Source organism: Asterias amurensis, chromosome 21 (assembly GCF_032118995.1).
Source record: "Asterias amurensis chromosome 21, ASM3211899v1".
Lineage (NCBI taxonomy): Eukaryota > Metazoa > Echinodermata > Asteroidea > Forcipulatida > Asteriidae > Asterias > Asterias amurensis.
Window position 1 is genome coordinate 11,481,633 of NC_092668.1, and position 15,988 is coordinate 11,497,620.

General features: G+C 37.6%; 1 protein-coding gene across 2 annotated transcripts; it reads left to right on the forward strand.

The window, feature by feature from the left end:
- Positions 1 to 60: 60 nt before the first annotated feature.
- LOC139952934 (glutamate dehydrogenase, mitochondrial-like) lies at positions 61 to 15,725 on the forward strand. 2 transcript variants are annotated; one of them, XM_071952260.1, is made up of 11 exons: positions 61 to 310; positions 3,599 to 3,714; positions 4,370 to 4,511; positions 5,110 to 5,310; positions 5,918 to 6,192; positions 6,826 to 6,963; positions 7,650 to 7,787; positions 8,630 to 8,710; positions 9,476 to 9,599; positions 10,128 to 10,282; positions 12,516 to 15,725. In XM_071952260.1, exons 1-11 carry the CDS (start codon positions 190 to 192, stop codon positions 12,633 to 12,635), a joined length of 1,611 nt encoding a protein of 536 aa, XP_071808361.1. In that variant the 5' UTR covers positions 61 to 189; the 3' UTR covers positions 12,636 to 15,725. The 2 variants fall into 2 exon arrangements, with proteins under 2 accessions (XP_071808361.1, XP_071808362.1); XM_071952261.1 differs by lacking the exon at positions 12,516 to 15,725 and adding an exon at positions 11,986 to 12,504.
- The last annotated feature ends 263 nt before the right edge of the window (positions 15,726 to 15,988 follow it).

Here is a 15,988-nt window from a genome sequence, read left to right on the forward strand (position 1 = left end):
CTAATTTCTGACACACCTCCGAACCTGCTCATTAATATTCATCAGCTGATATGGTTTAGAATTTGTACGTGTGAACGAAACTACGGTTCACATTTTCTGTCTTTTAAAACTATATTTTTTTCGCATTTTAGTATCGTTTTAAAGCATATTTATACAACTTATCGACAGAAGATATTCCATAGAACCAAAATGTTACGAATTTTGGCAAGCAGTTTACAAAGGGAAGGCTCAAGGAGCCTGACTTTGTCAGGTCTTTCGAGAGCTTGTTCATCCACCCACAGGAATTTATGCAGCGTAGCCGAACAAGAAGGTAAATTTTTTACACACAATCCTCACTCACTCTCTCAGGTTTCTGTGTCTGCTGACTTGCTCATTAGTCTAAATTAACTTGAAAAAAGTGGTTTGTTGTTCGGTTAACTAGTGGTGTAAATGATGATATGGTTTTGGTTGAGTGACTACCTTTTTACCTGACGAAAAATCTTGAATGAAATAAAATTACAGATAGCCAGAACAGAATCAGGGCAGGCTTTGAATTTCATCTTTTTAATTAAGAGGGCAAGGCAAATTTCATTTTGCAAAAAGGGCATTTGCATTTGGAAATTTTAAAAAGCTATTGGGAAGCTTTTGAAGGGGCAACAAGTACAAGACCAGGCTGTTAGGGCAACACACGCCATGACCTTTGTGTGGTCTTAAATGTGAATAACTGAGTGAGAACAGGAGGTGAGGTGGATAACAACAATTTCAAACGACACACGATCGAAAGAGGATGTGCAGTTTAAACTTTGTTTTAACAGAACCAGGAGCCGGCCACGTAACATCTTTTTCTTTCCTCATTAACTGCAAGGACTCTGAAGTCTAACCCTACAACACCCAACTTCCTTTGCTGTCCTTTCTCATAATGGTCATGTAGTAATTCATAGGTTTATCGCGATTCAGAAACGCAATGTGTTGTGGGTAGGCTGAGGGAGCGTTCGGTGACCGACTGTGTGTATGTTGTCATGCACGACTTGCGCACGCATGGCCTATCCCTGTGTGGATTCAACAGCGCCCTCTTGATATTTTGCTATTCACGATAAACCTTATCAAAAGAAAATGTATTTTGAATGTTACTTTCTTCATTAGTTTCCTAAGACATCTGAGCGGGATTTAAACACAACATAATACACATCGACTGGACACCAACTACAAGGTGCCAATGACTTGTGACCTCTGACATGAACTACATGGACTGTAAACATTAGACTTGGACATGTGACCGACATGTGACAAACCTTGAACGTGGGATGCTGGGATACTTTTCCATGATGGCAATCTGATATTTTGACATGCTTAGTGATTTACTAACAAAATAAATAATCTTTAAGTTCATTATACTCTGCCTCAGTCCTCAATATTATTCCATTCTTCAGTCATCGAAACATCAGAGAAAGCCTTACACACAGTCCCCAATAACAATGTACTATTTTGAAATACCCAGTTACTACAGGCGTACAGTTTTCTTTTACCATGGAGGTATTCCTACCTCCATGCTTTTACTAAAAGCCGTGCAATTTAACCATATTTGGCATTTAACACGCGCAGTGACTGTTTCTTTTTGCCTTTGGATTTTATCCTTAAAAATTTGGTTCGAATCATTTATTTTTTATAACGTCCATTTTGATTTTGTATTCACAAGAATATAATCAGACCATTTACAATGGCAATCTTCTTAAAATAAACAAGTTTAATTCAAGTGAGGGTTGCTGTAAAACCATTTGTATACATCTATTTTGAGTAGAGTGGTTTCTTACCCATGGTGTCATCGCAAATTTTAGAGTCAATTGGGCTTCCACCATGCAAAGTTTTAAATCCTAAAATCAAAAAGTAAAGATTATTCATTCAGCAGGAGTCAGTTTTTAATTCTTAAAACAAATTGAAAAAAAGAAAATCAGAAAGTCAAATGTGGAGCTTGTTAAAAAGTGGTTTAATTTCCTCTCAGTTATTGGTAAACCAACTCCGTATTTTAAGTTTTCAATCACAAAGGGCGCTATATGATCCACTGCCTGAAAACAATAGCGTTTAATAACCCACTAAAGAAATAATGCATCGACAAAATATATAAAACAATTTCAAATGGCACCCAAAGATTTTGGCCTATTCTCTTTTTAAAAATATCATGTGACCCTAAAAATTTATCAAGTAAACTTTGGACTGAAACCGCATAAAATGACCACTTTGAAAATAAGGCATCAATTATCAGGAAGTATTATAGGCAGGTACTACCTACAGGTGGGTACTTGCTGGTAGGATATGATTTTGATATTAAATATTGTCTTTTGATAGCGTATTTTATTATAATTTATTTGACATACGTACTCTGTATGCACTGTGAAAACCTACTGGTATGGACTTTAGAGGGTCTAGGAGTAGGACAGTACCTTTTTTATTATAAAGCCATGAAGTTTAAAGACATTTTATGTCTTAAAGGCAGTGGACACTATTGGTAATAACTCAAAGTAATTGTTACATGTAGCATAAAACTTTACTTGGTAATGAGTAATGGGGAGATGTTGAGAAACGGCTCCCTCTGAATTGACATAGTTTTGAAGAAGTATTTTTCCACGAATTTGATTTTAAAACTTCAAGTTTAGAATAGAATTTGAGGTCTCAAAATCAACCATCTAAAAGCACACAACTTCGTTAGACAAGGGTGTTTTTTCTTTCATTATTATCTCGCAACTTTGACCACCAATTGAACTCAAATTTGTACAGGTTTGTTATTTTATGTATATGTTGTGATACACCAAGTGAGAAGACTTGTCTTTAAAAATTACCAATAGTGTCCACTGTCTTTAAAGAAATGTTATGTCTCAAAACCCAAAGATTTTATAAAAACCTATATATGTTAGCATTTCAGTTAAGTCCACCCCATCCTAGTAGACCAAATAGTACAGTGTTTTCTTTCTATGGTGTCATATATTAGGTCACAGGTTTCAAACTACACAGAGCCCATAGAGGCCATGATCTCTGTTGCCCCTGATCTTAGCCTTGCTGCCCCGGCCTTCTATATCAAGGCCCTACCCATAGACTTTAATCTTTTCCAATGGATGTGCCTTTTCAAAAAGGATATGACAGTGCCCCCTAAAAGATAGCTAGACCAATTTCAGTGGTGGCAATACATAAAATTAAAAAAATTCAAAGTCCACCAACGGTGAGCGGATCAACAAAATTTGTTGTGGCTGTTAGGATTGCACTTGTACTTGCTCAATCAAATCAAGTGTAACCCCAAAACCGAGTTTCATTAAAGGGTGTGGTTCAGCTTGTTGTCAGTTTAAAGTGTTGACAAACAAACAAACTTCCCCATCAGTTGTCAATGAGGTGTTCTCCCAGAGCCCTGGAGAAACTATTAAATGCAGGCCTAATACTTCACAAAGGCAATGAAAGTGATTGCCTTCGTGCCCCCTGGTCATTGCCTTGCTGGTGCCCTTAAAATTCTCCAGTAAAAATTGACATTGCCTCATAGGGTGCCTTTTGCCCTTCAAAAGCTGAAGCATACAGACTGTTTATGAATAATTAAAACTAAGTCCCAGTTTTCTACTAATTGTTTTTTCCCGTTCAGATCCCAACTTCTTTGAGATGGTAGAGGCGTACTTTGATCGTGGAGCTGCTCTCGTTGAAGACACCCTTGTAGATTCCATGAAGGGGCCGTCCTCCGATGCTGAGAAAAGACTCAAGGTAGTGTTTCAATTTTCTTAAATAAACCAATACAGTCGACCTCTTGAAAAACATGCGCTTTGGGGTATCGTGTCCGAGCAGATAAGAGCGTCAAACTCGAGCTCTGGTGTTTCTGTTCAGCAGAGTGTGGGTTCAAGTCCCAGTCTTGACACTTGCGCCCTGAGCAAGAAACAATTGCTTCTCTCCACCCAGAGGTTAAATGGTTACCTATGAGGGCAGAGAGGGTTCCTGTGATTGATTTAGCCAAGTAGTGCGTATTTGTTGCACAGACTATACTCCTCAGATAGATGAGATGGTTTAAGGAATGAATTAAATGGCCCAGTGAGCTGGGGTAATATTGTTGGAAGCGCTTTGAGACACCCTTGGGATATATGTAAAGCGCCGGAAAAAAACAATTATTATTATTATTGAATAGTTTTATTATTGTACGCAAAGGAATTGACTCTCCAAATGTTGGAAACGGTAGACACATATTGTAAGGAGGTGAATTCGGCGTTGTGCAAGTGGTCAATAGACCATAATGCCAATGTCTTTTTAGTAAGGCACCCCTCGCCAAGAGGTGAACAAGTTATTGATTTTATCATTTTAAATTGTCATGGACAGACGCTGTATATGTTTATATATTTATGATGCTTGTATTTCATTTGACAACCAGGTTCAGGGAATTCTCAAGCTGATGAAGCCTTGTAATCATCTACTTAGCATGAACTTTCCACTCAGACGCGACGACGGTAGCTTTGAAATGATTGAAGCATACAGAGCACAACACAGCCAGCATCGAACACCTTGCAAAGGAGGTCAGTTCACCACATTAGTTCAAATGAGTCAATTCATTTCTACTCAATCATTTAAAATGACAAAACATAACATAACTGGAGAGAAAACTGAATTGATTAAGTAGGGGATGTCTCCTAAAAGCATGCTTGTTGAATGGAGACACCCCCCCCAAATTTATGAACGTTACGTATCTTTGAAGAACAATGCAAGAAAAGACTGAAAAATTGAAGGTACACAAAGTAGTTACACATGAGAAGACACAGAAAAAACACAAAAAATAGGACAACACAACAACAATGGTTCAGTAAATGATACTGTGGAGACGAGATAAGTAGATAGGTAGAGACGTAATAGACCTTAAATGCACATGACATCATTTCAGTTGGGAGCCCTCAACTAGAGGTCAAAAGGAGGTTGTTCATTGGCCAATACTGTGTGCCGCGCGTACAAATCTGTGCATCTGTGTCATCATTTTTCCTCTAAGATGCGGCTGGATGACGTCAATGAATAATTATAAGGTGTATTGGCAGAATGTGAAGCACATTGTTCGAGGATTGGTTAGGCCTGTATACTCCTGTTTGTGTATTTCTGTTACTAAAATCCTAACCACTCTTTCAGGTATCCGTTACAGTCTCGATGTTAACGCTGACGAAGTCAAAGCTTTAGCCTCTCTAATGACCTACAAGTGTGCCGTCGTAGACGTCCCCTTCGGTGGCGCTAAAGGAGGCATCAAGGTCGACCCTAAGCAATATTCAGAGCGAGAGCTGGAGAAGATCACCAGAAGATTCTGCATAGAGCTCGCTAAGAAGGGATTTATAGGTGAGATGCCAGTCCAGGGGTTGATTTCACATCAGTAATAATAATAATAATAATCTTTTATAGTGTGCATGACATAGAGTTTTTCCTGTAAGGTCTGCGTGCTTCGTTTTTTTAATTATGAGACCTACTGCTTTTACATGGCACCATGTTTACAAGGTGCTGTGGTGCTATATGCTGCCAATCAAACTAGAAACAACGAGCATGCTGGGGCGAACCTCTTCTCTTTTTGATAAGTGCACTGGGTTCTTTTACATGCGTTTACACAACACATGGGAACAATGGCTTTACGTCCCATCCCAAGGACAAAGCAATGGTCAAGTGTCTTGCTTAATGAAACAAGTGTCACGACTGGGACGCGTACCCACACTCTGCTGATTAGAGACACCTGAGTTTAAAGCTTCTAGATGATGCCTCCATACTTTGTTTATGTACATATTATTCACTGCCTTTACATTATTTTTTGTTACTAATTTAAAAGTTATTGTCTGTACTGTGTTCATGAAGTATGGAAATAAATGTAAGTTTGAAGTTGAAAGCACACCAAGGCAAAGCAAATTTCCAGTTTTATAGCCAGTCAAAACTGAATTGAATTGAATTTGAATTGTAGGGCCTGGCATTGACGTCCCTGCCCCTGATATGGGCTCCGGTGAACGGGAGATGAGCTGGATGGCAGACACGTACGCAATGACCATCGGCTATCAGGATATCAACGCACACGCCTGCATCACAGGCAAGCCGATCACACAGGGTGGCATTCACGGTCGTGTGTCCGCCACAGGCCGCGGCATCTACCATGGTATCGAGAATTTCGTCAACGAGGCTTCCTACATGAGCACTGTAGGACTGACACCCGGCTTTGGCGATAAGACGTTCATTGTCCAGGTACTTACTTAGATTTTCACCTTGATTTTAGGACCCCAACAAAACCATGGCAGCATTCTGTATATAGACCTTATGCATTGACGTCATCCAGCGGCCATCTTAAAGATAAAACGGTGAGGAATCAATTGAAACGCACAGATTTGTACGCGGGGCGCACAGGATTGGCCAATGAACAACCTCCTTTTGACCTCTAGGTGAGGGCGCCCTTCTGAAATGACGTCATGTGCATAAGGTCTATTGGGTAACCTGGGCTCGATTTCACAAAGCAATCAAATTCAACGTAAGACAAGTTGCCAGTATTACCATAGTGATTTGCATTGTGACGTCACACTTTGCTTAATAGCAACTACGATTGACTAGCAGTTAAGATCAGTCTTAGCTCTTGGTGAAATCTGCCCAAGGGTTCTGCCGGAAATGCAAAATTGAGTATTCACCAGTAAAAATTCTTGAAAAAAGTGTGAGCTCTTGAGCATTTATAAGATGTTATGTTTGTAGAAATTTGCATCGGGGATAAGAATATTAATGTTGGTTTAACCCATATACACCAATGTGTGTAAGCACTGCATACTCGGTACTTTCACGAGCTCTGTGAAAAAAATCCTAAGTATTTAATTCTTGTTCTTCTTGTTTCAGGGTTTCGGTAATGTGGGTCTACACACAACACGTTACCTCCATCGCTATGGCGCTCGTTGCATTGGTGTTATGGAGATCGATGGAAGCATCTACAATCCCAATGGAATGGACCCTAAGGAGCTTGAAGAATATAAACTGGTAGGATTGTCATTTTTTTTTTTTGGAAGTCCCCAGACACACAAGGCCTGAAGGCCACTTCAAATTGTGGGCTACAATTTTTTTTTTTTCAGGGGCTGCTTCCACCTACTCCTGGGGCTGAAACAGGGTTACCCTCTTTACAGTCAATTCAAGAATACATTTATTTATAGTCCATGCAAATGTAGGCTTGGGCTTGATATCATCTATCAGAAGCCTGGCTGGTAGAGCAGAAAGCACTACCTCCCCAACTTTACGAAGCAATCATGGTTAAGTGTCTTGCTTAAGTGTCACAACCAGGACTCGAACATTCTGCTGATCAAATACCACAGCTAGGTCATCGCTGAGTGGTCTAATTCACCGGACCCAAGCTTGGGGCCCAATTTGATTGACGGTTCAGAGCAGAAAATATTGCTTGACAATTATCTGCTAGGCAGAAATGAGCAGGACGCCAGTCACAGTATTGTACATGTGATGTGGTAGTTTGGCTGGTAACCTTATTCTGGTAAGCATAATTATGTTTGTGTGCTGAAGCAGCTCTATGAAATTGAGCACTGGTTTTGGGATTACACACAAAGCAGACAACTTTCATTCATAGACTGCGACTGTGGTGTAATTCAGTTGTATTGACTAAGCATTTGTGTACTCTTTTGATAAAATTTGTTGTCTCCATGTTCTTTCTTCAACAGAAAAACGGAACCATCGTTGGATTCCCTGATGCCACACCCTATGAGGGTGATCTGATGGTAGAGCAATGCGACATTCTGGTACCTTGCGCTGGAGAGAAACAAATCACCAGTAAAAACGCCCCTCACATCAAAGCCAGAGTAAGTAGCCCCCTCCCCCATTATTCCTTGGGGCTCAAATTTTTGAGAAAATTTAACAATAGACCGTACCGAATAGCCCCTTTAATGCTGTGAAAGTGGCCATCTTGTAAGGCAGGCCGTATGCGTGTCTAAACGCCTACATCAATAAAGCACGCAGCATTCCCGGTTTGATTTATACGGCACACGCACACTCATTGCTGTATCCCGTTTTTTTTGCTTTTTTAGTGAGTTTTTTATGTAGTGTCCTATAAATATGATTTGAGGCATTGCATGGTGAGGTACCATGTGCGTATCTGCTTGCCAGGTAGAGTTTGTTCTTTGGAGAACTGTCTTGCTATATATTCTACTACCGCGGAGCAGATTTTTCTGATTTTGGGGGGACTTCTCAGTTCTGAAAAGAACTGTCCTGCTTTTAAACTACTACCTGGGCAGATGGTAGAAAATTGGCTGGGACTACTACTTTAACTTATAGGATCGTTATTAACTACACTACCAAGGAGCGAGTTCTTGTTTCTATTTCAAGTTCTTGTTTAGTGAATTCTTGTTTTTTAAAACACAGGATAGTGAATTTCATGTTCTTATATTATGATGAAGAACAATAAATAAATTTAAGAGATGTTAAATTTGCATTGGGGATAAAGAATATTGTTTTTGGTTTTTTTACCCATACACCGATGTGTGTTAGCACTGTATACTCAGTCTTTTCCCGAGTCCTGTGAAAAAATATCACAGGCATGTTACTCGGGTGGGATTCGAACCCACGACCCTTGCAAGACTAGAGCAGTGTCTTAGCAATCTTAAAATTAATAATAAATAAATTAATAAATAATGTTTTGTTTTAGATTATTGCTGAGGGAGCTAATGGTCCTACAACGCCAGCAGCTGATAAGATCCTACAAGAAAGAAATATCATGGTTATACCTGTAAGTAGAGATATTATACTTCACAAAGAAAGTTGAAAGAAATTATTATGTTTTTTGTCTTCAGCAAATATTTCATTTCCGACATTTTAATTGTGAGACTATTGTTTGACTTTTTTTAAAGACACTGGACACCTTTGGTAATTGTCAAAGACAAGTCTTCTGACTTGGTTTATCTCAACATATGCATAAAATAACAAACCTGTGAAAATTTGAGCCCAATAGTCGCGAAGTTGAGGGATAATAAGAAAGAAAAAACACCCTTGTCACACGAAGTTGTGTGCTTTCAGATGCTTGATTTGGAGACCTCAAAATCTCGCTTTTAACATTTCCAGGTAGAATATGAAATTATCTATCCATACATACTAATTGGGGACTGTTGCCGACATTCATAACATGAAAATTTTCCGTGTTTTTGTGACTTGTTTTCTCTGTTTTGGAAGCCATTTTTTCACGTACAAATTTCTCTTTTAAAATTTGAGTTGCACGGATTGTTTTTATATACATAACGACAGATATGCTCTTCATTTCAGTGTACTTCTACATTATTTCTGTCAATACTTTTCAAATAAGGCCAAATAAGACTGAATTTCAGAAGCCCTTTTGACTAATTAGTATTCAAACCGAGGTCACGCATGAAAAATCACGCCTACTCGCGCAGACAAAACACAAAGGAGACTTATTAAATCGAGTGTTCTGCGGGTAGACTGAGATCTCATTGTTTATTGCCATTTTCTTAGCTAAACTCATTCCTGTATCTCCCTTTAGGATATGTACATCAACGCTGGTGGTGTAACTGTATCCTTCTTCGAATGGCTCAAGAACTTGAATCATGTCAGCTATGGCCGCCTTACTTTCAAATACGAGAGAGATTCAAACCAGTTCCTGCTTGGTGAGTTTTTGTTTTGTAATGATTTGTTGTTTCTTCTTTTTTCTTAAAGGTTTTGGGTACTTTTTTGTACGACACAAATCACAAGGTCCACATAATTTGAATCTGGGTTTTGAATTGTTCTGATGTCTCAGCCTGTTTGACAACCTCTGGAAGACTGTTCCATAACTGAACTGCTGCATAATTGGAAAAAGTGGGAACTATACGACTTTGGTTTTGATAATTGGAGATATGGAGATAAACAGGGGCACTGTTAAAACCAATATGTGATGGCTTGTTTTTTGTCTCATTTATACACCTATAGGGATTGCCCCTTGGGGTAGTGATTTGGTTCGCTTTTGGACAATCTCTAGGCTTCTGTTTGCTTTTTTGATATATGTCTCTAATTGTTGTCCTAATGTTCTAATCCTCCATTTTCTGTTATTGTTGCTGTGTGTTTTTGATGTTAAAGCCTGAACGAATAAATAAATATATACAATTTTAGAATCTATAATTTTAATTTCTGTATCCTCTCTTCTCAACACTGAACAGAGAGTGTACAGGAAAGTCTTGAGAGGAAATTCGGCAAACACGGAGGCCGCATCCCCATCCTACCGTCAGAGAAGTTTGCAGACCGCATCTCTGGTGCAAGTGAAAAGGACATCGTTCACAGCGGCCTGGCATACACAATGGAGCGCTCAGCTAGGGTAAGTAGAATTTGAGTTTTCTCAATCGGGCGTCTAATGGTTGATGTTTTGAATTGAGGTTTCTGAATTCTCATTCTTTTTCTCATGGATATGTCTCATAAAAAATTAAGCAAAGATTGTTTTTATTTGCTGTTTTAAAACAGGCCTGGAATTACACGAATGCCATGGGCTCTTTTGCCCTAGTCTTTGCCTTGGTGCCCTCTCCTATTAAGACTTCTAAGATTTTCCCAATGTAATTGCCGATTGCAAATTGACAAGGTATCAAAACAGGCCTGGAATTAAACGGATGCCATGGGCTCTATTGCCCTTGTCTTTGCCATGGTGCCCTTTCTAAAGTTTTCTATTCAGACTTTAAGGTTTGCCCAAAAGTAATTGCCGATTGCAAAATGACAAGGTATCAAAATAGATCCACAGAGGCTTGGCCCCGATATCCCCTTTTAAAGTTTTTCCCTAGACTTTACGATTTCCCATATGAGCACTGAGCTATCATTAAGGGATATTAAAATAAATATCCTTAAAATAAACTAAAAAAAGGAATTGCCGTTTGCAAAAAGACCATGGCCTTGCCCTCTCGTAGATGAAATTCCAGGGCTGTATAAAAACACATTATTTGTGCCCAAGTTCTGTTCGCTTGCCTGCAAAGCAAATTTCCCATAAATGTAGAAAACAAAGCAAGGCTTACCTTCTCCCTCTAATTTGCTTTGCAAGGGATTTTTGTTTTATGAGCGAGAGACAAAATAATAAAGCTTATTTTGAAGTTGTGTTGCCATATCCCAATGTCACTTTGTTAAATTTATTGGCTTTTATCACATTGGGATATGCGGGATCTCATCAAATGTTCTTCTGAGGTTTTTTTTTTTTCTTCATCTGGTGTATACAAGTCATTTTATTTGAAATTGCTTTTTTTGCTATCTTGTCTTGACTTGTCTTGTCACTATTGCTGTTTGAGCTGTTTGTCGCCATGTTTTTCTATTTCCTTAGGTGGTGGGTCCCACATACTATTGCTGATGCATGCTAGCTCAGTGCTTTCATCATGTTAAGATCAGTGTATCAATGTATAGTGTGTTGCCATAGCAAATCTTTGTAACGATTTCCAAATCATCAATTTCTTTTTCCTTTTCTTGATATTTTCTTCTGCTCTTTCCTTTCCGAAAAAAAATGTTTAAATTGGTTTGTTTCGGTTAAGGCAGAGCTCTCTTTAGCTGCTACAAGTCCTGCATGGCCTTTGCTCCAATCCTTCAACTGTTTCTCTTCTTCCCTTCCATGCCATAATCCAGCCTGCCCTTCCCAGCCATCGCAAAGCATGGCTGTTAACCTAAGAATCGCGAAGCAAACACGCAAACTGGTCAACCAAAGCCCTTTTCAGCCGATTTTCATCCACCAAAATAAACTGACTGCTTACAAAATATTTTTTTATGTTATTCATTATCTGACTCATTGTTCATTGAGTATTCATGTAATCTTAAAAAAGAACAGAAAAGTCAATTCTTAATTTTTATTTTTATTTCATTCACATTTTCAAATTCATGGTGTGAGGAAGAATCGCTACAAAAGAGAAGTAACATTTCAGGACATGCTCTGGGAACCAAAACATTGTCATTTCCACCTCAACACAAACAAATTGACGTTAAACTTGTTGTTGAACTGAGAGAAGGAAACAAAAACAAACGAGCGGCTATATCTCTTCTGTTTTCCTCCATCAGCAAATAATGGACACAGGTCGCAAATACAATCTTGGCTTGGACCTTCGCTCAGCTGCCTACGTTAAATCCTTGGAGAAAATCTTCTACACTTATTCCGACGCTGGGCTCGCCTTTATCTAACCAAACAAAAAACCAGTGTGGTTTAATATCGTTCCCCTGCCCTTCCAAAAAGCCTAACTTTATTGTTAGTAAGCTAACTCTTCTACTCTATTAACGCTATTAAACTTATGTTCTATCTTATTCTATTGGTTGTTTATATAAACTATTCTGTAAAAATTGTTAAAAGATGCTATCTTCGATAAGTTTATGGAAATCATAGGTTGTGTAATGTTTTGGAAGTCACTGTTTTCTAGTGCTAGAGATGGTCACTTTGTGTTGATTTCAGATAGTAAAATCTGTCTTTTCAAACACTCTTGAACATGGATGAAAGCTCCTCTCTCTTTTCAAACAATAGAGGGCGCTCTTGAACATGCATGATGGCACAATTCATGCTGTGAAATCTTTTTCTATCACTCCTCGCTTTTCTCCAGCAAATCATGAAAACCGCCATGAAGTATAATCTAGGTCTGGACCTGCGAACGGCTGCCTACGTCAACTCCATCGAGAAAATATACAAGACTTACAGCGACGCTGGGCTTACCTTCACATAAAAGGGGTGCAACGAGAACGCAGACAAAACCAAAATAGGGAAATTATCAGTTAAATTATTCACAGAATTCAAGTGTATTGGGTCAAGCAATTAGAACCCATCTCTCAAATAAACCAGAGGTAGTTGTTAAAATCAAAATTAAATCACTCTTTTTCATAAACACATGATTGATACAAACATTTCAGTCAAAAACATCTAGTCTTTGACAATAGGTTTTTGTTACTCAAAAGGTTTCATTCAACTTTTTTTTTAAACCAAAAGTTATCTCACATATAAGCCAAAGATACCAGTATCAACTTAAAACCTCATCCATGACATTTTGAAATATATTGATTTACACAAGAATAGACTCATATGTTGTCCCATCTCGGCCTATTTATAGATTAAGTTATGAGGATTTGTTATAGTAGAATAGGTTTGATATATTTCAGAATACTCCATTGATAATATATACCACCCTGCCAACAACATTACTAGTGTGATTAATGTATTGATAAAGCTTATTGTATCGTTGGGTTTGGGTATAAAATTCATTGAATTCTTTTAAAAGCTTGCAGACTCTATTGCTTTCCCCCCTGGCTGATGTTTTTTTACTTTGCATGAGGGCCGATATCACAAAATTTTCCCATGAGCCCTCATTTTCATGAGGGCAATATAATATTACAAAATGTTCACTTGAGGTCCAATATCAAAGAAATTATTACTACATGAGGGCCGACATTTCAAACTTTTCACAAGAAGCCAATTTGCACAAATATTTCATGAGGGCCAATATAACACTGTTTTCACTTAAGGGTCTACTATCCGAGATACTACATGAGGGCCAATATCACAAAATTTTCACATGAAGCCTTAATGTCAGAGATATTACTTGAGGGCCAATATCTCTGAGTTCGCATGATGAGGGCCAGTATCACAGATATTACATGAGGGCCAATATCACCAGGTTCGCATGAGGGCCAGTATCACAAAAGTTGGATATGGGCCAATATCACTTATTGGAAAAAATGATTAAAAAAATGCAGGCATCCATCCCCTTGTGCATTTTATTAGTATTTAATGCAGTGGCTCAAATCACACTCAATGTTCAACAGATACAGATTTCAATTCTTTCAAAAGTATAAATACAGCACATCCAGGAAATAAATATTGTTTTAAAATCATTGGTTAATTCTTCTTTCGTCTTGATTGTGATATTTTTAGATTTCCTTGAAAAACTTTAATTGGAAAGTTAAAAGAAGTGTAGAGATGGTGCTTTTGTCTGTCACTTGGTTTTCTGTTGTTTTAAAAGTTGGAAATAAAGATGTGCTGCATTGTGCATTATTCTTCCCCAATTATTATTTTATTTTATTTGTTTGTTTGTCTGGAATAATTAGCCTTTAGATTCAGATGTTTGAGATGACAGAAACATTGCAGAAAAGTACTATTAGTCCTGGAATATAAAGGTGTTGAAGGAAACATATTATTTTGAGTTTAATTGCAAAAATTGTGATTTGAAGTAATGTTTATTGCTTAGGTTGTGTGGTGAAGAAGCAATAATATCAATATTTGATATTCAAGACTCAAATAATGAAGTGAGAGCAATCCTATGTAATACATTTAATATGACAAATATTTTGTGAGTTTCAGTTTTGGTTTTTATTTTTGGAGTCATCAAAAACAATACATGGATAGAGACAGAATCGATGCTCTGCTCAAACGCGTATTATTTTCTTTTGAACAATTCAAACTTATCCATACCATATTATTCAAAATATTTTGGTCATCCGCTGCCTTCCTAAAAAACTTTCAATATAATCTGCTCTAGGGAAGTTAATCTGAACTTCATTTGCAACACGATTTAGTATTACTTTGATTTTGTTTTATTGATATAAATTATAGTCTATTTGAATGATTGGCATTCAGCGAGTTAAAACAAAAAATGAAGTTTGTGTAAATATCAGAACTTTTATTTGGATTTTAGAACTACTATTAATGGGCCGCTCTTACTCGGTGCTAACACCCGCATACCTTGGGCAACATTTTTAACAACCAGTTTAAATGATTTTACAGCACAACTTTTCTCTCATTTGATTAGTAGATATCGTTTTATGCAAAGAAAGAGATTTGATTACTTGGACAAGATGTCTTAAAGGCAGTGGACACTATTGATAATTACTCAAAATAGTTGTTAGCATAAAAACTTACTTGGTAACAAGCAATGAAGAGCTGTTGATAGTTAAGACATTGTGAGAAACAACGCACTCTGAAGTATAAACATAGTTTTTGAGAAAGAAGTAATTTCTCTGGAATTTGCTTCAATTTATCAGACACTAAACAATTCCACCTTAAAGACACTGGACACCTTTGGTAATTTGTCAAAGACCAGTATTCTCGGTTGTTCTATCCCAACATACGCATAAAATAACAAATCTGTCAAAATTTGAGCTCAATTCGTCTGTGAAGTTGCAAGAAAATAATAACAGAAAAAAGCACCAGTGTTGCACAAACTTGTGTGCTTCAGATGCTTGAGTGCACCTTCAGGCCCGAAGTCTCTCACAGATTAAAATCTTTTAGTGAGAATTTTTTTCTCAAAAACATTACTTCAACAGCTCTCTGTTGCGTGTTACTAAGTAAGTTTGATTGCTAATAATGTATATATACTTTGAGTAATAACCCAACGTGTCAAGTGCCTTTTTAGTAAGACACGTACATTGATAAAGCTATAAGGACCTCCACTGTGTTGTCATTTCGATAAAAAAAAAAAACAATTCGTCATTACAAATTTACTTTGTGCAGTTTGGTTTAGCAGATACATAATACCAGCCAAAGCTCCTTGTGTGATGTGTATTGTTTTTTACTGGATCCCATAGCGAAGCATAAATTGTATGCTAAGCTAATTTTTGTTACCCATTTAGTTGCTATTATTCAAATTGGCCATAGTTCTTACTAACACCTAGTCTTATAAAAATGGCAGAGTGATTAATAACTGTTGAACTTTGACCCTTGTACAGCATTTTATGACCATTTTAAAAATTGACAAATTAAATTTTCTTTTGGTCATGGATTGGTATAATTATTTCATGCACAATAAATCAGTTGATAACAACAATTTTATTTGTCTTGGGTTTTTGTTTGATTTTGTATATAGCGTGTAGAGTTGGAAGCGTTTTAAAACTTACTAAATCTCTGTAGAAGATATAGGCCTATTAAACAATATGTCATTGGTCCTGTGTGTTGTACAACGCACATATAAGAACCCAATGCGCTGAGAGAAGGGGTTTGCCCCAGTGTTCCTGGTCTGATTGGCTGCATATTGCGCCACAGCACTACGTAAACCAATATGGGAAAAGGAGTACATGTAGGCCTTGAAGT

Excerpts from the sequence above, each read along its gene's own strand:
- LOC139952934 (XM_071952260.1), top strand. The coding sequence starts at position 190 with ATGTTACGAATTTTGGCAAGCAGTTTACAAAGGGAAGGCTCAAGGAGC. Across the intron at positions 3,715-4,369 it reads ATGCTGAGAAAAGACTCAAG|GTTCAGGGAATTCTCAAGCT; the intron begins GTAGTGTTTCAA and ends TTTGACAACCAG. Across the intron at positions 6,964-7,649 it reads AGCTTGAAGAATATAAACTG|AAAAACGGAACCATCGTTGG; the intron begins GTAGGATTGTCA and ends TTTCTTCAACAG.